Source organism: Clytia hemisphaerica, unplaced genomic scaffold, assembly GCF_902728285.1.
Source record: "Clytia hemisphaerica strain Z4C2 unplaced genomic scaffold, Clytia hemisphaerica genome assembly, whole genome shotgun sequence".
NCBI lineage: Eukaryota > Metazoa > Cnidaria > Hydrozoa > Leptothecata > Clytiidae > Clytia > Clytia hemisphaerica.
In genome coordinates, this window is record NW_027103760.1 from 218,869 (window position 1) to 242,831 (window position 23,963).

The 23,963-nt window shown below is 34.6% G+C and overlaps 1 protein-coding gene and 1 long non-coding RNA gene across 3 annotated transcripts; one reads left to right on the forward strand and one right to left on the reverse strand.

Annotated features, from left to right (window-relative positions):
- The first annotated feature begins 192 nt into the window (after window positions 1-192).
- On the forward strand, window positions 193-23,963 carry LOC136805592 (uncharacterized). 2 transcript variants are annotated; one of them, XM_067062158.1, is made up of 9 exons: window positions 193-307; window positions 6,304-6,464; window positions 13,147-13,435; window positions 13,838-13,878; window positions 19,147-19,315; window positions 19,785-19,969; window positions 20,658-20,813; window positions 22,405-22,617; window positions 23,307-23,963. In XM_067062158.1, the coding sequence occupies exons 3-9, from the start codon at window positions 13,173-13,175 to the stop codon at window positions 23,528-23,530; spliced, it is 1,251 nt and encodes a 416-aa protein (XP_066918259.1). In that variant the 5' UTR covers window positions 193-307; window positions 6,304-6,464; window positions 13,147-13,172; the 3' UTR covers window positions 23,531-23,963. The 2 variants fall into 2 exon arrangements, with proteins under 2 accessions (XP_066918259.1, XP_066918260.1); XM_067062159.1 differs by lacking the exons at window positions 193-307; window positions 6,304-6,464 and adding an exon at window positions 9,216-9,306.
- Window positions 14,671-15,868, reverse strand: LOC136805593 (uncharacterized). Its single transcript, XR_010846422.1, has 3 exons — window positions 15,510-15,868; window positions 15,111-15,236; window positions 14,671-14,961 (listed from the first exon to the last, which is right to left on the reverse strand). It is a non-coding gene; the product is annotated as an uncharacterized lncRNA (long non-coding RNA).

Consider the following 23,963-nt stretch of genomic DNA (forward strand, 5'->3'; position numbering starts at 1 on the left):
TGACCCCCCCCCGAAATTGATTACGCCGGCGTTTTTCTGATTTCCCTTTTCCAGGCGGGTCTAGCCTTAGTGTGTATTAGAGATGGCCTTATCGAATTATCTTATCAGGATCATAATCTATATTACGGTTTCATAGTATATAATGCAATTACCTAGTACATTAAATTTGGAGCCTACTGTCCAGAGAAAGAAGGTTAACAGCACCACGAGCATGGGAACATGGAGCACCACATGGAACAAAATCACCAGAAGCTCAAAAGCTCTTATTTTATTGAATTTAACATTTTCTTAGAGTATTTATTACGTGGTAAGAGTATTTTTTTATGTAGCACTTTTTTGAGCTTGTTTACAAATCGAATTTCCGAGGAACCTTTGCCACTTTACTACAGCTTTTTTCACCGCGTCACCACCAGACGGTACTAATCGAACGTTCGATTCGTGATCGATGTAATCAATAATGATCGATAATAATCGAAGGTGATCCGTGACTTATTGATTCTATCGGTGATCGAATACTCACTCAACTCTAGCCTGGATATCCAAGCTCAAAATTTTAGAAAAAACAAAATTTACCTCTCAACATACAAAGTTCTAAAATTATAGAGCTTGGTCTCCCTAGAGAATGAAAGTGAAAACCCATGTTTCCTAGCCAACCCAGGGCAGCAAAACAGAAATTAATAAAAAGCAGTCTTACAAGATCTAAAACTATTTAAAACATCCAAAGATTACACCAAAGTCCATAAAAAAGTTTGCATGCGCATGACCAACCATGTTTTCTTGGAAAATGAACTTGTCTCTGTTTTCTTCTTTTTCATGTTTTCATGTAACAAAAATAGTCGCGCGGCTGAGGTCGAAAAACGTTTCATTTCGTGATACATATTTTAGATTCCAAGAAAAACAACGGAAACTCGCGAATTAGTATGTGTAGATTACAAAATCAAAAAGTTTCCACGATATTATCGTGCAAGTAACGAGTAATTGGCGATTTTTTGCGTTTCCAGGCAAAATTGCAAGGCCTTGAAATTCATGATTTTTGGGGGTCTTCAAATCAAAAAAAGACCTATACCACATGATAGAGCTCCTCAAACTGAGCAAAAAAGTGTATTACACCAAAGTCCCAACTTCTCTAGATCAAAAGTTATGGGCCTATTTGTGGTAAAATCTGATGGAAAACAGGGAATTTCCCCACAATCTGCATTAATGTATGCAAAATTAAACAACTTTTTGACCACAAATAGGCGGGCGATTTGCACTAAATCTGTACCGTCCCGTCCGAAATCATTTTTTGCATATATCTCATTAAGGTTAAGTGTTAATGATTTTTTTCTTTTTTCATCAGATACAGCTTGGTAATGGTACACTTTCTGCAAAATTTCATGTTTTAACTGTCTATCATTAGTCTGCAATCATTAATTTTGTGTCAATTTTTCCTCGTTTTGGCAATTTTTAGCAAAAAAGTGCTTCAGTTTTATGGTAGCACTTTCTTTCCAGGAAGGTATTTGACCTGGAATTTTGATTTTCCATATAGGTACTTTATTCATGTGTTTCTCTACAAAAAAATTGTTTTGAAACCTTTTTTCCATCCTGCTCTAGCAGTGATTTTCTGTTGACGTCCATTTTGACACCGAAATGTGTCCCGTCCGAAATCATTGCACATTGCCCCTATTTTAAGAGTGTTTATTGAAGGTTTTTTAAGTTTGACAGTAAGCTCAATCTGTATGTGTTTGAAAACCTGTCAAAAAGTATGATTTTACCATTAGGTTAACATTCTATAGGTCCCAGTGCATTGGTGATTGGAAGTGACACCAAAAAATGTCCCGTCCGAAATCACAATAAGATTGACAATATTTCAGAAATTCTGCAGGGTAGAAAGATTTGAATGGCTGAATATTGTAATCTAGGATAGAGCATATTTTAATTGAGTAAATCTAAGATTCAAAGCTCTTCAGATTTGATTCCAGGGGTACTTGAAAAAATGTCCCGTCCGAAATCATTTGTCCTGTCCGAAATCATAACTTTTCAAATATGTTTCAATTTGTAATAAAATGAATGTTTAACATTCAGGAAGTTATTAGCAAGACCTAGTGGTAAGAAAAATGTTCAAACGGGCCAATTGAAAAAAGTTTTTATACCTTTATTTTAACCTTGAAAATAGGAATTGATTTCGGACGGGACAATTTTCCTGTAAAAATAGGTATTGTATTAAAACCACTACTGGAACAAGAAGAGTGGAAGATTCTCAAGTATTTTCTATTTGGAATAGTAGTATATTTACTTGTATACTTACTGATAATATGTAGAAAGAAAAAGTTTAGCAAAACTTGAAATAAAACAGATTTTTATGAAAATGATTTCGGACGGGACAGGAAATATTTAGTGCAAATCACCCTGAAAAAAGATGAAAAAGGTGATACAGATTTTTAAGATCTATTCTAATTTGAGGACGGCCTTTATACAAACAATTTCGGGCTGTTCTACAGCTTCCTTACTTCCTCAATACATTTTTCTGATGTATTCTAGCCTTTAGTTTTGCAAATTTTGTCCGTCCGAAATCATTTTCGATATCTACATGCCAATCAAAAGAATGCAACAAAAAAAGGATTTCACCAAAGTTTAGTGATACTTAAATATCACCTGTTACAACCCTTATAATATGTGATATCTCTACAGTGCAAGTTAGTTTTGATTGTTTTTTACCACAAATTTACCATTTTCATACGCTCTAACAGCTCCATGAGCCCCTATATCTTTATTATTAGGCCTTAAAAGGTGGTGTCAAGGTACATTTCCATGAAATATAGGCTATAGACTGTCATAGAAAAGTAGAGTTATGTTAAAAAAATGAACTTTATTTTTCATGATTTCGGACGGGACACGGTACAGATTTAGCGCAAATCGCCCAGGCCCATAACTTTTGATCTAGAGAAGTTTGGACTTTGGTGTAATACACTTTTTTGCTCAGTTTGAAGAGCTCTATCATGTGATATAGGTCTTTTTTTAATTTGAAGACCCCCCAAAAATCATGAATTTCCAGGCCTTGCAATTTTGCCTGGAAACGCAAAAAAATCGACATTTACTCGTTACTTGCACGATAATATCGTGGAAACTTTTTGATTTTGGAATCTACATATAATAATTCGAGAGTTTCCATCGAAAAAAGTGGAATCTAAGAGATGTATCACGAAAATCATTTTCTAGCCACTTTTTTCGACCTCAGCCGCGCGACTAAAAGCCCTATCTTTACTAGCAACTGGAGGACTATCCTATTTTTGCTTTAGAATTGCTCAACGCTGTGTATATTGGCCCTTACGTTTTTAGCGAAGTGAGCGCAAGCAAGCGGAATGCATTCTCTTAAAGAGAATGCAAATCGCTCTAGGGAGACCAGGCTGTAAACCAGAACATAAAATATCAAAAACTAGACTGTGAAATAGTTTACAGCCTGGATATCCAGGCTAACTCAACTCCAAATCATGACATTTTCTTTGATCATTTTCTATTTGTTGGATCGTTTCGATTACTGTTCGAATACTTTCAATCACTTTCGATCATATTGACCAGACGATCTCAATCAAACGGAATCAACGATCGAACCAGTCAAACCAAATCGTATGCAATCAACCGATTGAAATTCGATTGTCGACCGCAATCGAATCTCAATCGAACGTCAAAATTCTGGGTAATATTCAATTGGTTCAATTGTTGTTCGACTTGTTCGATTGTTCGGGTGAAACAAGGCATTCCCAAATATATTTTGTGTGACGCGCACCGCTTCCCATTATTCCTTAACTTTCACATATAGCTTAAAAGAATCGAATCAACGAGAGGATTTCGAAAAGGGCAGCTTTTTAACAAAGATTAGTCTCTCTAAGGGTCGGGTTCTAATCGAACGCATTCGAACGCAATCGAACACCAATCGAACATCAATCGAACATCAATCGAATCTGAAAATTGCAGTAATATTCGATTGAGATTCGATTTGCGTTTGACAATCGAATTTCAATCGGTCGATTGTGTTCGATTTGGTTCGACTGGTTCGATCGTCTATTCTGTTCGATTGAGATCGTCTTGATATTGAATACCTTCGATCATATTGAATACCTTAGATTGTGTCGGATATGTTTCCTGTAGTAAAGGGACGGAATCTGAAACCGAGTTTATCTCCTCCACTAAAATATGAGGCCACGGGTGCCAAAAAGAAGGGCCATTTGAAATGCAGCAACCTCATTGGTGGAAATTTGATAAACAGCTGCAAAGGAGCGCTGGGAAGCAATCAGTAGAAGAGACCACTTTCGTTTTTGTTGCAGATTTCTATAAAAACTTCCCTCAGGGATAACTTGTCAATGTACATGTACACGATATGGGTAAAGGCCACATTTTTGGTACACCTGTCCCTTTGCTACACTAAAAAGTATTTATCCTCAAAAAGCTTCTAAACTTATTTATTTGTATATATTAAGTAATGGTTCTACCATGATAATCAATTGCGTGCCACTCAATAACATTGTTTTATAAAAGGTTTGTAGCTCTAATTGCCACCCGGTCAAGTTTTTAACCCTTATCAATAATCCAATGGAGACTAGGTGTTTCTCCTTACATATTGACATTTCAAGAAAGACATTTATTGAAAAATGCTTCTTCAGAGTTGTTGAATCAATCCCACTGATAAAATTTGAGTGTATTTTGTGTAACGGAAGAGACGAATTATCAGTTGATGTGTAAATTATTTTGTAATATGTCATTTTTTTTAAATATTTAACTTATTTTTAACAATGGAACATCTTTTTTGAGTATAATAGAAGGAAGGTAATCAAAGGGTCTAACAAATCTACCAAAACTATGATTACTATGATAAATACTATCATAAAATACCAACTAAGTGATAAAAGCGTAACGGAAGGGACACTTTTCTGCTTATTTTTCATCAAATGTCATTGAAGTGTTTCAAACCTTTTCAGCTTGAAACACATTGCAATGTCTTCAAATACCTTAGTTTTGAACAGAAAAAAACAAAAAAGTCTCAGAATTTTTATTATATTAAATTTGTGAAAATAAGTAGTCCTATGGGTATAGAAACTACACCAAAGGAAAATGATTCTTGCAAATCAGTTGACTAAGTATTCCAAATCATACATGCGTAATGGAGGGGACAAATTTGGTGACCATCTCCCATGTCAGGCACAATTTTTGAAAAAACTGACCTTAGAAATTAGATGAGAGTATGAAAATGGAATCTAGGAACATCCCAATGATAAACTGACAAGAAGAGGCCCAAAAAGTAAACTTGACTAGGTAATTTTGAGTTAAAGTAACTAGCGTAACGGAAGGGACAAAATCAGGGTACCAAACTGTACATTTTAGAAAAATTTGCTTGCTGGGCAATAGATACACGATTTCATGATTAAATCTGATGCAAAAGTCTCCTCTTTTGGGGATAATGTGAATGAAGTTAACTTTTTGAGTAGGTTTTATGCCCTAAAGAAAAAAAATTAAGATCAAGTTAATTTTTTTATTATTTTTTAAAGAAAAATTGAGATATTTGGACTTCAAAGGGACCTCAAAGGTGCAGAAATCATTTATAGATAGTTACATTATATTATTTAAAGGGGCATCTTATTATAGTACACAAAAAAGTTAAAAGTTTTGAGTACTTTGGCTTGATTTCTTAGTTATGACCGGAATAAGTTTAAAAACGTAACGGAAGGGACAGTGTACCAAAAATGTGTGGCCTTTACCCATATGTGTTGTGTCAACTTGTCAGCACTGTATTGTTGTAAAGGAAAAGATAAAAGAGGTAAGACTAGCCTAGTTTATAATCCTGATAAAGGAGTTTAAAGTTTAGACTGCCTTTCTCTAAGAAAGTGTGACCAGTAAAAGAATAAAAGAATTTGATTGGCTATGTTTTCAACCGTTATTAGGATCTGGGAAATTCAAACTCTCCGTCCATACCGTGCTATATATTTTGCCATCAATATATAAAATAAGAAATCATAGCATGGATCTCTAGGCTACTTTAAATAGGGTATTTGCACATCTTGTAATTTTTGCCATTTTTTGGGTGTTTTAGATATAACAGTAAGAGTCACACCTATAGGGGGTAAAAAGAAACTGGAAAGAAACTCATTAAAACCTTCAAAATGAGCCCACTACCCCTTAAAATGTGTTTTGTATGGTTTTGGGTCAAAAAGTGACAAACACCCTAAGTTGAAGAACCACAGAGAAAGTTATCACAAGAGGAGATAAAAAATCTCAAACAAAGATTTAATTTTTCCAACTCAAAATAAAGCATTTTTCTCAAATATTTAGAGTCAGTTGGAGGACACGGAACCAAACAATCAGTTGAGACTGCTCCTATTCAATAGACTGATGTATGGCCTAAATGACTATTGCTGTTCCCTCTGCACACAATTGTTTTGATCGGTGAATTGTATAATCTTCAATTTCTTGGAGAAGAACATCTAAATTTGGTGAGTCAATTATTATTTAATTAATTTATTTAACAGTAATCTATTTAAATGAATCGAAAGATTTGTTTGAAAGTTTGAAATTTTCAAAAAAGGGTTTTGCCTGGGGAAAATAGAAATTGCCCAAAAAAGGGATGTTCCACCAGTGGGATTTTAGTGGGTTTTTTCCTGAGGCATAAGCATCCTATGGAGAAGCTCTGGCAGGCTCTGGCGAAAGCTTCAGCTTGATCTTATTTTTTCCTACAAACAGCCTGTATTTTTGTAACACGACCACCCTAATAAGGCATATGAGCTTCCTTTTAAACCATTCAAGAAGTCAGATGAGGTCAGATTTGTATCATTATCATAAACAAAAAAAAAGTTTCTTCTTCTTCTGCTCTTCATAAAATTTTCAAAACAGCCAGCAACATAATCTCAAAACTTTCTCAAACCAACACACAAAACTAGCAGTTAGTTCATTTTATCATAAACATAATATATCCACATCCTTCCAAAACTGCATATCATCAGCTTTTTTTCTGTAAAAAGAGATAATAAATAAGACTGTATAGACAATGTTCTTGTTTTTATAATGAATTTCACCATCATCAATTATTTAAAAATCACAAGAGAAGCTCAAATGGAGATTTTCTCTTTTAACAAATATAATGTGGGTGATAAGATTACTTGTTTTATAATGGTAGCTTTTCTTATAAGAATATTTCACTTTTTGAGAATACTTTAAAGGTTTCTATGTCATCCTATCTCTCTCACTTCAGAGTTGTATTATTTTTTACATCCATAAAGATAAAGATATTCTTCTAAAAAAGAAAAAAGCTTAATTTCGATAAAAAGAAATTTCCCTTTAAAATGTCAAAATTCGGAAAAATCTTCCATTAGAAAAAAATGTGAAATCAAGCATGATTTCAAATCTACTTACTACGAAAATTTATCTCTATGAGAATAATCTTTTTTTTTTTGCTGAAAGCTTTTGATATAGATAAGAATGAAAAAGGGATACAGTACAATATTAAAAGTAGATTTTATCAAGGAGCTGAAAGATGTAGTATGTTTGCAGATGTTTGCTATTTATTTTGTTTCGAAACAAAATTTTAAATATAAGATCATGTTTCAAAAACTAGAGTACAAGTAGACCATAGGCTTTGATGGTAAAAATATATAGAATAAGTTTTAAGAACATTTTTTCAGGCTTTATGGAATCTAAAATATCCGATTTCTTGGGAAAATAAACATATTAAGAATTTTTTATTGGCTTGAAAGTTAAGAACATCTGAGGGCTTCTAAAATTTTGGATGTTTTTATAAAATAATGTTCCTATCTTGCTCCTTCTTCAGGTTGCTATTTATTTTGTTTTGAACAAAAATTTTATATAAGATTATGTTACAAAAACTAGAGTGCAAGTAGACCATAGGCTCTGATGGTAAAAATATTAAGAACAAGTTTTTAAGAACATTTTTTAAGGCTTTTATGGACTCTAAAACATTCGAATTCTTGGGAAAATAGACATTAAGAATTTTTTTTGGCTTGAAAGTTAAGAACATCTGAAGGCTTTTTTTCGATGTTTTATAAAAAAATGTTCTTATCTTACTCCTTCTTCAGGTTGCTATTTATTTTGTTTTGAACTACCAAAATTTTATATAAGATTATGTTACAAAAACTAGAGTAAAATGAATACTGTACGAAGTGTGTAATCAAACTTGTGGGAACTAGTTGTAAAAAGATTACTTTATATTTTTCATGACGTTCCTGTAGAGCTTTTTCAATGATGCTAAGTTAAAAAAATGCTTTCTTTGCTCCCACAGATAAATTCTTTTAAATATCCTTAGGTTATTTACTGGCAAGTATTAGCTGAAAAAAAAATTTCAAAAATGTTTTCAGTGAATTTTCAAAAGAAATCAAAGTCTAAAATGACTAAATGTTGTGGTCTTCAATAAGCAAAATTTCTAAGGGACTATATATGTTCCGAACAAGGTATTACATCACCCCTCTTACTCAGCGCTGGTAAACGTTTGGCTGATACTATATTTTTCATGCTAATTTCAATAAACATTCTCCAGTGCAGTACAGTAGGATTATGTTATGATGCTCTATTTTTGAAATTTCTCTGAGTTCGGCATATCATGAGGTCTTACTGTGGAGTACTTTCAAGATTTCGGAATTCAGAGGGTTATAATCTGAAAGAATTAAGAGGTATTAAAGCTTTATAATACCACAAAGTTTATACACGTCTTTTATTTTACAAAACATCCAAAGTCTCTGGCATTTCCTCTTTGAGTTTTAATAAGCTTTTTAATGTGAGTATTTTTGTGCAATTTTCTATAGAAGAGGATGTTTTAGAGAGCATTAAGCTAAATGTTCTTTAACTCGTTCTTAATATTTTGGTCATCGATGAAGCTTTATTCTTTTATGTGGTTTGTTCTTATTAAAAAAATGTAGTATATTGTAAAATATCTCCAATCTCAGTCTTAAATTACTTTTAAGGTTTAGCACTGTGTTTTGAAATTTTGAAAAAAATTGGTAGTGGGCGATGCCAAGATACCAAATTTTCTGAAATTGTTTACTTTGCAGATCGTCCTAAGAATTATTTTCAGTTTACTGTTTCGACTCTTTAAATTGGTATGAGAAGATGATTTCAATCTTATATATTGACTTTCTTATAAAAAAAGCTACCTACTGAGCTATATGTAAATAAAAGCTTCTTTTAGATGAGAGTGAAAATAGTTTTTTTTAAGTAAAAGTATAAAGCTTCTCTACCCCTCTTTTTTTTCAAAGAGAGTAGTAATATCATGTTGTAAGAGTAAAATCTATTTGGTTTTCAAAGAAAGTTATATGCTACAAAATTAAGGTAAACACTTTTGTAGTTGTGAGTGTTAATGTTTTTTTTTCACATAAAATTCACGCTTTTTTTTTAAAGAATGGTGCTTTTTTCTTTTCATGGTGGACGTAAAGAATACGTTCTCATAACCTTTTGGGAAAAATCATTCTTAAATATTCTCACAGCATTCTCACTTAGGTTAGAGGATCCTAATTCAGACTAGATTTAACATTTGATACATTTGTCTAAAGCATAAAATGGTATTTTTGTGAAAGTAGTGAGCCTTAATTGGGGGTGACTGGCTCTTTATAATTGAAAATGCTCTTAAAATGGCATTCTTAGCTTCAGTAGCTAAATTCCATGATAGTGATATTCTTTAGCATATTCTTTTTTAATTGGCCAATTTCATCATGAACATATTCTTATTAAAAAGTAGCTAAATTCCACGATGGTGATATTCTTAGCATAATTCTTATTTAATTGGCCAATTTCATCATGAACATATTCTTATTAAAAAGTAGCTAAATTCCATGATGAGCATATTCTTAATTTTTTGGTTAATTTCATCATGAACATTTTTATTAAAAAGTCGCTAAATTCCATGATGGTGATATTCTTAGCATATTCTTAATTTTTTGGTTAATTTCATGTTCATCATGAACATTCTTATTAAGTATATCCTTATAAAAAAGCGTGTTGGTTATGAAGATTAAAGGAAAATAATGTATAAAGTCTATTCTGTCTCTATGACTTATTTATATTCTTCTCCTGCTTTAAGGTTTCCTTTTTTACTTCTTCTTCTTTTCAAATCTCAATGTTGGAAAATTTTCACCTTTTCTGTTCAGATTATTATTGTCAATATACTTTAAGCTTGGAGTCATCTTAAAGGGTAACGATTGACATATACGGGAGTCAAGACCAACTGACACGGCCACGGCTTTTGGACATTCCCACCACTTTTTAGGGTGGGCTTAGGCCATAGTGTGAAATCACCGGATGAAAATATCTGACAGGGACCAAATTTCGTTCGTCTAGTTTTGTTGCATTCGAAAGTTTGTTCGTTAGAGTAAAGCTGCAACTTATTAGGAATATTAGCATTATAATTATATTTTTCTGCTGTTAAAATGTTTCTATTTTAGTTGACATATTATTTGACCTTAGTCTTAAGTTTTACTTAAGAAACTTCTTAAACTGCAATTTGACATGAGTATCAAAAAAAATTTGATTCTAACAGATTCAATTCAAGTGACATTCTTTCAACACAGAATGATTTTTTTAGTGTTTTACATTTTTTTCCATGTAAAGAGTGACGGGATGATGCAAACGAAGGTTATTTATTAATAATAAATAATAGATGTTCGGAATAGGTTTTGTGTTTCAGAATAATGAAATACAATCCCGGACAAAAGTTTTGTAGACTTTCAGAAAAGTCTTGGTTGGTCCTGGTTGGTCTAAAAAGCAGGGTAGCCAATTGGGGTAACCAATTGGGCTAGGTTGTGGGGTAGCCATGTATTTCACAGACCAGAGTAAAAAGATAAAAACTTTTTAGATAATAATCCTTATTGGAGCCAGGGGGTAAAACTTATTGAAAAAATATTCTAATTATTCATTTATGATGCAGAAGATATTCAAAGATTTAACTTAACACGTGGTCAGAGCTTGTTTCCCCCACTATTTGAATTTAGAACTTCTGATTACCCATAATTATCAAATGTAATTTCCTTACAAGGTGTGAATCGCTAAGGTACCATAGGTGTAAGTTAAATTACCCTTTGATGTTATGAGATTACTAATTGTTCTGATTTCCATCTTGAGTCTCTGTTAGAATGTCGGGGATCCAAAAATGTTCTCTACTTTTTTAACCTTAAAAAATGGTCTGGTCTGTAATTTTTCAAAGTATGAGAAGAAGGAAGACAAGATGGGGCCCGCACTCAATAGAAATTTAGTAGATTTTAATACATTTTACAAAATTGACTACAGTAACTAATATAGTTATGGAGTAATTTTAAACCTCATTTCTTTATGTAACTGTTAAAAGGTTCTAGTATTCAATACCGTCGTTTTGCATAAGATTAGAAAGTTAGGTACAATCATGGACAAAAGGTTTGTAGACTTCTGCAATATTTGTAAAATACTTCAATATCGATCAAAAACAAGTTCCCAAGAGGTTCTGGGTGCTTTACAAACCCATTCAAAGCTGGTCAAAGTCTTTGAAAGTCACCCACTGCATTCCAACCACTGCAGTCTAACCACAAGGGCTTGATTAATTGGCTTACAAACACCAGTATCAAAACGCTGATTTTTTGCTTGTGGCTCCTTCAAAAGCAATGCAACGACTTCGAATTTTTTTTTTTTAACTTTCCTCCTTTTTCAGACACATTGAAGAGTCATTTTGCTCTATTTCTCATCATTTTCACTGAAATTTCATTTGTCTACAACCTTTTGTCCATGATTGTAGTTTCGTAAAGTAAACACAAGATTTAGTGTGGGAATGGGAATCTTATGCGATACAACGGGATGAGCTCACACATTTTTCTGGTTCTTCAAATCTAATTTTTTGTATCCCTTTCATTGCATTGGAGAATCTCCCACAACCTGTTAAAGTTTTAGATGAAATCTTGAATATGATATGGACAAACGAAAGTTGTTTTTTCATTGTATTTTTTAGGTTTTCGAAAAGGAAGGCTATCTATGCCGTCACTAAAAGAGTTCATTTTCGACAAGAAAATTTGTTGCAAAATCAAAAATAATGGAGTTTGTATTTAATAAAGTCTTGAACTCATTCTTTGCGAATCTTTATCAAGCTGTTTATACTCTTTGCTTTTTATTACACAGTTTTTCTTATAAGAACGTCAAAATCTTTTGAAGTCTTTGGATCTTAAATTACAGGGTTATGTGTCTAAAATGTTCATAAGACATTCTCGTTTTTACCATTTTGTGAGTATTTTGATCAACTTCCCTAAGAAATTGTATATTTTCGAGTCTGCAAAGCCTTGAGATGTTCTTTAGTTGTTCTCAAGCTTTTGGGCGTCGAAGCCTTATTATGATCTTATACTTTGTTCTTATATGAAAACGTATTTATTTATTCCTAATAAAGACATTTTTGTGGTTCTATTTATGTATTAAGATTTTTAAGGCGATATTATTAACTTTCATATGTGGTGTATAAGATAACTCCGTTTGATATTACAGAAATGTTAAAATACATTAAATCGCTGGTGTATTGATCAACGCATACAAAAATTAAGGTAGCAAAAAAAAAACGAAACAACAGAAAACAAGTTAAAATCGAAATTTTGCATCTTTGAAAGGTTTAACTGAGAAAAATAATTTCTCTTCAAATATTTTATCGTGGATTTTCATATTAGAGATTACTTTTTGGTTAAAATGGTTATTCAATGCTAAAATATGTTTCGTACAGTCATACCCTAACTTTTCCATCCACTCAGTTTGGTTACAGGCTAGGCTTTTTACCCAACTCTTTCATTAAGTCAGTGTGGTAAAGGCCAGTCTTTACCCATCAACCCTTGTGTGCCCTAGACGAAGCTATACCCGCTATATTTGATCGAAGTTTTTTTGAAAGGTGGTACCCTAATGATAGTTCAGGCGCACGCCACGGGGGGGGGGTTAAAATATATGGTTGCGCCTCCATAGACTCTATGAATATTGCCCCCTCCCCATTTTCAAATTCAATGCGTGGGCCCTGTAGCACTACCCGATGTGGGTCAATTTATAATGGCATGAATTTTCACATTAAAAATTGCTCACCCACATGAAAGTTCCATTTCAAAAAAAGTTCTATCAAAGATTTTGCTTTGCCAGTATCGAGAAAATTCTCGTTTTACGAAACTCCTTATTTTTAACTTTTAGATTTAAAAACACTGTACATTACAACCATGTTGAAAGAAGTACTAACAATCCTACTTGTGTCCGTCCATTCAGCTTCATCCACTAGTTGCCAGGAAAAAGTCTATGGTGGAGTGTCTGGTACAATTCACGGTGGTGATCACGCCCCTTTCCCGCCCAACGATTTTTGCACTAATCAAGTTATAAGGGTGGTATTTGGGCGGACCATGGCGGTCAAATTGAATTTTGAAAGTTTCGATATCGCAGGAGATATGCCTTATTGCATTTCAGGCAATATGAAAATTGTTGCCGGGTATGTTTGTCTATTCTGTTTGAAATGTCGAGTCTATCTAAGAATTACTTTCATGGAATGTGTCTTTTGAGTTAAAAACATCTCCTGGACTCTATAGTTTGCAGAGCTTTTACCTAGAATTAAATTGACATGTCTTGGTTGAAATGCATCATGGTAATCAGTATTGTTTGCGCTATAACTACATTTTCCATTTGGTCAAATTTAAATGTTCAAGATTTTTGAACGTTGAAAAGAGTTCATTATCATACACGACTCAGGTCGGCCTATTGTAATGTCCATAAAAATTCTATACTATCACAGTTTTATCTAAAATTATTATTTATTATGGTTATCTTTTTGGTTTTCACTTTTCTTTTCCGAATAAAAAACTAACTTTTATACTGATTTTTCTTTTTCATTTAGTTGCTCACAATATGACACAGAAATCGCCGAATTCTGCTCAGGTAAGACATCATACACTCTCAGTTTTAAAGGTTTTTCCTGAGACCTATACGGTGTCTCAATTAGCGATCCGTTATCGCAGCCCCTAAAAGGTTTCGTTGCAAATCAGACTCTAGGGTCTTGATTCAAATAAGACCCTTAAGTGGTGCCCATCAAGACCACGTTTGTGTTCTGAAAAAGACTTTTAAGGGTCTGGGTTTGGACACCCATGGGTCTTGCTTGAAACGAGACCTCCGTAATCACAACATCTAAAGGTCTCATTTGATATTTAAGACCAGTTAAGGTCTGCTTCTATTCCAGACCCAATGGTCTCATTTGAAATAAGACCCTTCAAAAAGTCCGTTATCGCAGCCCCTAAAGGTCTCATTTGATATTTAAGACCAATTAAGGTCTGCTTCTATTCCAGACCTAATGGTCCCATTTGAAATAAGACCCTTCAAAAGGTCTGTTATCGCAGCCCCTAAAGGTCTCCTTTGATATTTAAGACCAGTTAAGGTCTGCTTCTATTCCAGACCCAATGGTTCCATTTGAAATAAGACCCTTCAAAAAGTCCGTTATCGCAGCCCCTAAAGGTCTCTTTTAAAAGGTCTGTTTTAAAATCAGACGCTAATGATCTTCTCTCATACTTCAGGTAATGTACGTAACGAGAGAAGATGGTTGGAATCAATTTGAAAACATTTTTTTTTTATCAAATACTTTCTATTTAAAATTAAGAATTATGAACTGGAAATAATAGATCAATTTTGATAAATTAAATGTAAATAATCAGTTACATAATGGAACATATCGTAATAATAGTTTTATAAATAACAAAATTTTCTTTTTTATATTCAAAAGTAAATATTACGGCGATCTTAAATATTTTAGCAGCGGAATGTATATCATTTACATAATGGAACATATAGTAATAAAAAATGGTGTATATTACATAATAGTTTATGTAAAGTACGACTGTAAACCAGATTGTCAAACAAACGTCCGTGTCCAAGAGTTGAAAATTGAATAGACGTTTGTTGGTGACGGTGACACAAAACTTTAATGAACTGGATAGTTGCGTGCTAACATGAAAGCTGGATAGTTGCGTGCTAAAAAATTCAAGAGAAGTGAGATAAAGATCACAAAACTGGTTTTTAGGCCTATTACTTCATCAAATGTCATTTAGAAAATTTGAAAAATTCTTTACTTTTGATGATCCAGCTCTTCAAAGTTTTCCAGAAAAAAAAAAACAATTTACCTCAGCAGAGAGTCGATTTTGTTCTGGCCATACTTTAAACAAACGTTTAGAAAATGTGATGGTGGGATTTACACCGACAGTGACATGGGCTCACATGATGTTGGGTTAGATTCGTTAATGTCGAAGCTGAAAAAAATAATATAATAAAAGATTTAAAACGAATATTGCACAAAAAATAAAATAAAATTTCGTAAAAGCCTAGCTAGTAGGATCAATAAATCCAAGCACAAGATTCGATCGAGCCTCGACAAAACTTTCCATGGGTGTATTTGCAACAATAAAGCTCCATGTTTGTGGAAGAAAAAAGGATTCATCCGATCAAAAGAATAATAGCTCCAGTGGACAAAAAAGGATTTTAAGAAATTTTATTACGTGAAGATTGTGTTACTTATGACTTACCTTTTTTTCTTTTTGCTCTTCAGACCGTCTTCACCCTTTTGGCTCCAAAATTGTTTTGATTTTATTTTTGCACTTTCCAATTTTGAACTTTTCGAATTTCGAACGACGTTCGAAACATTCGAAAATTCGAAAGAAGTCGTTACACTGCTCTAGATTTTTTAAAGCGCGCGAAATCGAGACCTTTAGAGGTCTTCATAAAAGCCCTTTTTATCGTGTCTATTGGATGTTCACTATCGTGTCTATTGAAAAGGCTTGTAAATGGCAGACCTAAAAAGGTCTTGTTTCAAACCAGTGAGCCTTTAGAAGTCTTGAAGGAGACCTTTTTGGCGACCTTTTACAGCGCGCGAAATTGAGACCTTTAGAGGTTTCCATAAAAGCCCTTTTATCTTGTCTATCGGATGTTCACTATCGTGTCTATTGAAAAGGCTTGTATCAGGCAGACCTAAGAAGGTCTGATTTTCGAATGGACTTAATCGAGACCCTTTCCATCGCGTCTATTACTTCTTTGCTATCGTCAACGTCGTTCCCTCCTGCGTCTTATCAGCTTTTTTATACTAACTGATAGCGCTAGATAATACCCTGGCATTTTCTGGTTTTCGAACGCGTAAGATCGTTCTTCTTTTTTGAACTTTATAACGTCAAATTTTTTTATGACGAATTGTTTTGAGAGAGGGGGAACTTGCATCAGCCAACACCAGGGTATTCTCTGGCGTCAATCAGTAACGTAAATAAAAGCCTGGAATACACGGGGACGAAGTTGTGCTACCGTGTCTATATCTATTAGAAAAGCCTGCTCCGGGGAGACCTGAAAAGGTCTGATTTTCGGATGGACTTAATCGAGACCCTTTCCATCGCGTCTATTACTTTTTTGCTATCGTGTCTATTAGAAAAGCCTACTCCGGAGAGACCTGAAAAGGTCTGATTTTCAAATGATCATGTTCAAAAATAGTGTGACATTTAGGCAACTCAAAAATTGAGTATTTCTTGAATAACTTGGGAAATATTTCAAATAAAACGTTGAAATTTTATATGATGATCGGTATTTACACAAAGAACATATTTTGATGAAAAAAATGGTAAAATGAGTAAAATGTGTGGCTCCAGGTCCAAATATGTCCAAATATGTGTTTTGTCAGCCACCTCAAAGGAGGAAATGGTTTGTTTGAAAATGACACTTGAATCGGTAACATATCATATTATCTCAAAACAGATAAAGGAGCAACATTTTGAAACTGGTTGGTTTCAAAAAGCCACCAGTGTTGTCAGCCACATAAACGACTCATAGCTTATCTTGAAATATCTTGTAACCTAGTGAGCCACTTAATTTCGCTCCAAAACAATTGGAAAGGTTAATCGTTCTACTTATGCTTGGTGAAAAAATAAACTGTTAGCCACCAAAAATACTAATTTTATTAACAAAATTGTCAGCCACTTTGAAAATGTCACAAAACAGGCCTTTATTTTTGAACACGATCAAATGGACTTAATTGAGACCTTCGATAAACCTTGTGAATTCCACTCTTCGAAGGTCTTGTTTTAGCATTACAAAGAGACCCTCTGGTGTATGAAACCAAACCATATTTGAAATGAAACCTCTTAAGGTTTCTTTCGGAAATAGAAGTGTCTTGATTGAGACCTTTAATGATCTGATTGTCCAAGCTGGTAAACCAGACCCGCTAAGGTGTTGTACTGGAACCTTAAAGGTATAGATTCAGACTTGTAAAGTCTCGAATGATATAAGACTCCAAAAGGTCTCATTAAAAACCTTTAAAACTGAGAGTGTATTGTAATAGACCTTTTTCCGGTTAGCCGTTTCGTATAAAAAGTCACCAAAATTTCGAGTAAACAAACCATCCCATTGGCTAAAAGCAAAAATATAAACAAAAAAATGTGCAGAGTATGAGAAAAATGTGCTCTTACTCTGGACATTTTTTGTTTATGTTTTTGCTTTTAGCCAATGAGATGGTTTGTTTACTCGAAATTTTGGTGAATTTTTATACGAACCAGCTAACCGGAAAAAGGTGTATTCATGGGCGAACTGATGCGTGAAGAGTCCAGAATGTTTTTGGTAGCGTTTGTAATTAAAATGATACAATCTAGACAAGAGCCTACTTCTAGCTGAATTTTTGATAAATTTTGAGTCCAGTGAAGTATAGACTAGGAATGCCATTGAGCCATTCCGTTTTATATCCATTCAGGGGGTGGACGAACATTTCCAGAGAGAAATCTTTCCAAGGGTATTTTTTGCGAATTTTGCCATTTTCCAGGGGGTATCCACACATGTTCAATAATTCTATTTGACTAGGTTCGTCCACCCCCCTTGATGGTTTTTTAATGGAACATTTTTAAAAGAAAAACACTAAATTAACAAATAAAAAGCAACTTAAAGTTAAGAAAAATATAATTAAGAGTGAGAAACAAACACATACAGCATCGCGATACCTGATTTTTTTTTTAAGAACGTAGAACAAGTTAAGAACATTTGAAGGCTTTGCGGACTCCGAAAACAGCCAATTTCTTAGAAAAATGGACAAAAATACATAAAAAGGGAAAAATAAGAACATGTTAAGAACATTTTTAGGCTTCAAATTCAAAAAGTTAAGAACATCCAAAGGCTTAAAAAATGTTAGATGTTCTAATAAAAAGAAACGTGTGCCTTATTTTCAAATAAAAAACCCCAGCCACCTTAGTCGCGCCATCCAGTCCATCAAAATACCATTAAGTGGACCCTGAGCTAGGTATATCCGGGCTGTGATCGATGTATATCATTTCAACAACCAACTAGTTAAAATACAGCAGTTTCCGCCCCCCCCCCCCCCCCACCAAGCGGTTTTCGTGATGGCGACTTTTTTTCTAGTGTGATTACGTGATTTGAAAAAAATTTTTTTTCGTGATTGCGTGATCGTGATTAATTTGAAAGAGTTTTGTTTTATCTTCCATCATCTTTTTTTCAGCTTTTTTTGTATTTTTCTATTTGACAATATTCCACTTCTGATTGTCTTTTAAAAGAGCATAAAACCTAATTCAAATTAAAAAAAAAATGCCGTTTTTATCTCCGTTGCAGAATATAGATTGTAGTAATACACCCCTTTCTCACAGACCCACTGGGGCATTTTCCCACTGGAAAAATTGGACAAAATATCGTTCCCAGCGGAAAATTATCCTTCAACTTTCATCTCCACTGAAAATAATAAAGTAAACCAATCCTCACTGCAAAATACTTACTACTTCTAACCATTCCCGCTGAATTTTCTGACTTGAAAACAAAAGAATTGAAATCTCCAACCATAAAGAATATAGGAATATCAATCCCCATCGAATTTCAGCCCGTTATTTTTACCCCCACTGGCTGAAAAAATCCTACCGGGTCTGTGAGAAAGGGGTGTAGTATTGAGACAGGCTTTCAGTCTGCTCCTCTAAAGGATCCTGCATTGTAACACGCATGCGTAATTTGTCGTTCTTTTAGACCACATGTAGTTAATTCCCGTGATAAACGAAGGGGACGGTACACTCACTTTCGGTCGAGGTTGTGGATGGCGAAATATGTCGTTTTTTATGAAATTTGTCGTTCTTTTTCTCTATTTTTAGTAATGCAGGATTCTTTAGATAAACCCCCTCTTTATTTTCTATCATTTAGGAAACATGCGTTCCTCGCTACCCCACGATGTATACGCATACACCAGTTGCTTGACAATAACATTAAATTTCAAAAATGGGAATTTGGGTAATCGAGGTGGATTTCGTGCTTATTACAGTGAATATTCTGCTGGAGGCTTGGATTCTTGTAGATACACTGGTACAGGACCGTAAGTTTTTTATATAAAACACTATTAAATACGTTTGTGTAAGTGAGGTCATAGTTTATTCCCATATTTTTAGAAGGGGTCTGAGATTTTAAATATTTTTGTAGGGGGGGGGGGTAATTATACTGATTAAAAATGCCTCCACATGCTTATCGTCTAATTTTTTGTGAATATTCCGCTCGAGTCTTGGATTCTTGTAAATATACTGACACTGGACCGTAAGTTTGATTAGACACTATAAAATATGTGGGCTATCCACGTAGAATTTTAGCTTTTGTATTTAATTGTTGGCAGTTTATTGTTTAATATTGATGGTCAAGTCCGGTCTTTTTAAGAATTTTTATATATACAAAATGCTCACTTCTAAATTTTGTATTCTCAAAAATGTATTCTCAAAAATAAAAGGCGCGCGAAAATAAATGGGATTAAGGCTTGTATAGAATTTTGCAAAAATTTCCAACTTTTTTTCCAGGCCATTGACATCATACACAGGGGTGATTGCAACTCCGGATTGGCCAGCTTCGTCTTTACTGGACACTTGTAATTGGGAGTTGAGTGGTGGCTCAGATGATGGATATTTGATTCACATTATGGATTTAAGAGACACTTCTGCGCGTTATTGCTGGAAAGGGGAAAATCAAAAGATCCTCTTAAGAGGTAATTACCAAGCGAAACCAAGGCTAATTTGTTGTTCTACGAGCCAGACTGGATTTGAGTTGTCTTAAAACACAGTGGAGTCGCGGTCATTGACTTCCAAGCCCGAAGGGCTAGACTCGAGACTCATAGATGGGAAACGAAGCCACTTATTTCCCATCCAGAACGCCTGCGCGTGGTTTTTACACAAACGCCGGATTGAAATCTATCGCTAGATTTAAAAAAATACAGTCCTCAAAAACAAAGGAACAGCTAGATACAATCTGTCGTCATTATTACGGCGCGCTCTAGGCGCGTTCTGGATGGGAAATACGTGGCTTCACTTTTTCTTGCCTGGGAAAGGTTAGAGATTCTACTCTAGCCCTTTGGGCTTTAAACTAGATGGCCTCAATAACCCGAACCTCTATAACTCGAATGTCTCCATAACTCGAACAAGTTTTCTTGTCCCTTAACAAGCCTTTGTAAAAATGTTTCTATAAATCGAAATTTCTTTAACTCGAACGAATTTCTTGTTCTCCATGAGTGTTCGAGTTATGGAGATTCCACTGTATTTTCAAGCTTATTGGCTGTTCTACGGGACAGTTTAAATGTTCAGACTTTTAGTTTCGCTAATTTGCTGTTCTACAGGACAGTTTGAATGTTGAATGTTGAAGTCAGACTTTTAGTTTCGCAAAAGTTTTTTTTTCTTCAGATGAAAAAGAGCATATAGCTGGATCGTATTATTGTAATCGGAATACGCGCGTTGAATATTATAAACCAAGAATTCAATTGGAATATCAAAAGAATTCAAACTGGAATAATCGTGGTTTTGTTGTCGGTTGGGTTGTTTTTAGAGACCCATTTCATGGTAAGTGTTAAACGTTTCGGGGAAATCGGGGAAACTTAATTGCAATAAGTCAGGCTTCGTTATGGTTTGGGTTGCTTTTAAAGACCCATACTATGGTAAGTGTTAACCGTTTCGGGGAAATCAGGAAAACTTAATTGCAATTTAACCAGGCTTTGTTATGGGTTGGATTTCGTTTAAAGAACCATATCATGGTAAGTGTTAACCGTTTCGGGGAAATCGGGGAAACTTAATTGCAATAAGTCAGGCTTCGTTATGGTTTGGGTTGCTTTTAAAGACCCATACTATGGTAAGTGTTAACCGTTTCGGGGAAATCAGGAAAACTTAATTGCAATTTAACCAGGCTTTGTTATGGGTTGGATTTCGTTTAAAGAACCATATCATGGTAAGTGTTAACCGTTTCGGGGAAATCGGGGAAACTTAATTGCAATAAGTCAGGCTTCGTTATGGTTTGGGTTGCTTTTAAAGACCCATACTATGGTAAGTGTTAACCGTTTCGGGGAAATCAGGAAAACTTAATTGCAATTTAACCAGGCTTTGTTATGGGTTGGATTTCGTTTAAAGAACCATATCATGGTAAGTGTTAACCTGGTTAACCCGCTTCGGGGAGATTTTTTAGAGAGATTTCGCTGTCTTTAAAACCGTGACTGTCTTGATTTCTTGATTGTTCATAAATGAAAAGACTATTGCCAGGGAAAATATTTATCAAGCTTTTCGTGCTACATTTTCAATTCAATGTCTTCGGTGTACCGTAAGTTGGTCTAATGTCGACATCCCTCCTCTAATTTCGACACCCTTATTAGAGAATCACTGATAAACAAAATATTTTTTCCTCTCTTATCGCTAAGCAAAGAGAAAAAGTTTCCATCAGCGATTCCGACCTTCATATTATTCCTAACTCGAAAGAAGAGATGTCGATATTAGACCAAGTTACGGTAATTCAGAGTTTGCTCTTCAAAATGTTGCTAATAACTATTCAAGTTTGGAGCCTTAGTTAAGCCTACTTTAGCTTAAGAGCCATTTTTTTTAATCTTCAGAATAAAGAAAGTGTGATACCTCTCCCTCATTCTATTTTCCTGTGTGATAGATCATTTGGTCCAAATTTCAGCAAAATCCAAGAGGGTGAGGTATCACACCCTGAAGATTCTTAGAAAAAAATACTCTTAACTGGCTGGCATTACCAGTCTTAAAGCTCGTCTTCTTAGGATCTACAGCACCGGTAAACAATGAAATTTGTACGGGTGTACACCATTGAGTTTCAAGCCGAAGGCTAGAGGTCAATCTCCTTGGTAGGATTTGAAGCCAACAAATCCTACCAAAGTTGCGCGGCCTTGAGCGACCCGCCTGGTTTTTACACAAATGACAGACTGAAACTAAAATTTACCGCTTCATTTTGAAAAATATATCACTCGAAAACAAAGGAATTGCTAGATTCAATCCGTCATCAAAAATACGGTGCATATTTTAAGGCTTCAATTTTTCTTGCCTGAGAAAGGTTAGAGATTGACCTCTAGCCCTTCGGGCTTGAAACTCAATGGTGTACACTATAAAGAAATATACAATTTTGATATTTGTTCTGTCCATTTCTTCGTAGTATCGAGTGGCTCTAGTGTTGGCGGCACCATCGCATACGTCATAGTTGTCATCTTCGTGGTCGTCTTTGCCACTGTAATCGCCGCTATTCGTCGCCGACGCGGCTATATCTTCAGTCAAGGACGTCCTGTAGTAATGACCCCAACCGGCGTCACAGCGCCACCCACTACAGGTCCACCTGCTGTTGTAACTTATAGTAACACTACGACACCAGGTATAGCGTTTTATTTAACCCTTTAAATTTGTTTAGATCTATTGCTTGGATTTTTCCAGTTAACAGTTACAGTTTGAACTTACTACCCTTGCAAAACTTAAATATTGTTCAGTTCAGCAAGCAGTATTTTTAACTGGTGTACAACCGTAGCGCCTTAGGATTTTTACTCTAATCGATTCTTATTTTTTTCCTTCATCTTTTACTTTGGCTCAGAGATCATATACAGTGGGAACACTAAAACTCGGACCTTTTTAACTCGAATGTCTCCTTGACTTGAAAAAAAGTTTGCTGGTCCCTTCAGCTAACGAACCTTATAATGTCCATAACTCGAAAAAAATTTGCGTTCCCCGTTACTCTACTGTGTTCTTCTCACTGACCTTTATATATCCCTGGACCAAGCTATATCTGCCATCTTTGATCGAAGTTTTTTTTAATTGTTACCTGTAAAGAAGCCATTACAGTGTTTGAAACTTTGCCTACCGACAAACGGCGCTACATCACTAGTGTACAAGCGAAATAAGATCTAGCGCTCTCTACGCAGGTACCAATTTCAAAAAAACTCCGATCGTAATGTTTTGCATGGCCGGCATTGAGTAACTTGGTTTATGGATATATTAAGGTCAGTAATTCTGCTGTACAGTATTGTAATAATATTTCTGTTTATTTTAATTTATTCACACAACGAAAAGGAGACGAGACAAAAAACTATCCAACACAACAATTCGTTCCACCACCCTCTGGCGCTCAACCGCCCTCTCAGTATCCGCCACCCGCTCAATATCCTCCACCCATCGCCCAAGATCCTCCTACCGCTCAATATCCACCTCCACAAGGAGGCTACCCGCCACCACCTCAGGGAGCTTATCCACCACCGCCCTCGTATGAAGTCACTCAAAACCAAAATTCGATGTAAAAGAAAAGTCAAACCTAGTAATAATTTTAGATGAGCTTAGAAATGCTATGAATGGAATCGAAGGTATATATTCTTTTTCAACTAACAAACATTGAAATTTAATACTCAGAAGAGACGAGAGCAAGCCAACAAACGACTGTTTACTTACAAAACTAATGGACATCACTGACCCTGACATCTTTTACTAACCAAACTACTAAGCTTGCTACCGAAAGAACCTTTTTTAATGAAATTTACGACCGCGAATTAACAAACATTAGTACCGACGTACTCCGAAAGTACCGTACGCTCCTCCGAAAATCCAAAAAAGGGGTGTTTATTCGAAGTAATACGATACTAAACCTATTTACAAACAACTATATTATAATATTTTACTGACTAACTGTAGATTATTTAACTGACTAATAAGTACTGACATGCTGACATAAATTGA

Bases quoted from the DNA above. Each gene is read 5' to 3' on its own strand.
- LOC136805592 (XM_067062158.1), top strand. From the start codon at position 13,173: ATGTTGAAAGAAGTACTAACAATCCTACTTGTGTCCGTCCATTCAGCT. The intron at 13,436-13,837 runs GTATGTTTGTCT...TTTTTCATTTAG, and splicing joins AATATGAAAATTGTTGCCGG to TTGCTCACAATATGACACAG. The intron at 20,814-22,404 runs GTAAGTGTTAAA...ATTTCTTCGTAG, and splicing joins TTTTAGAGACCCATTTCATG to TATCGAGTGGCTCTAGTGTT.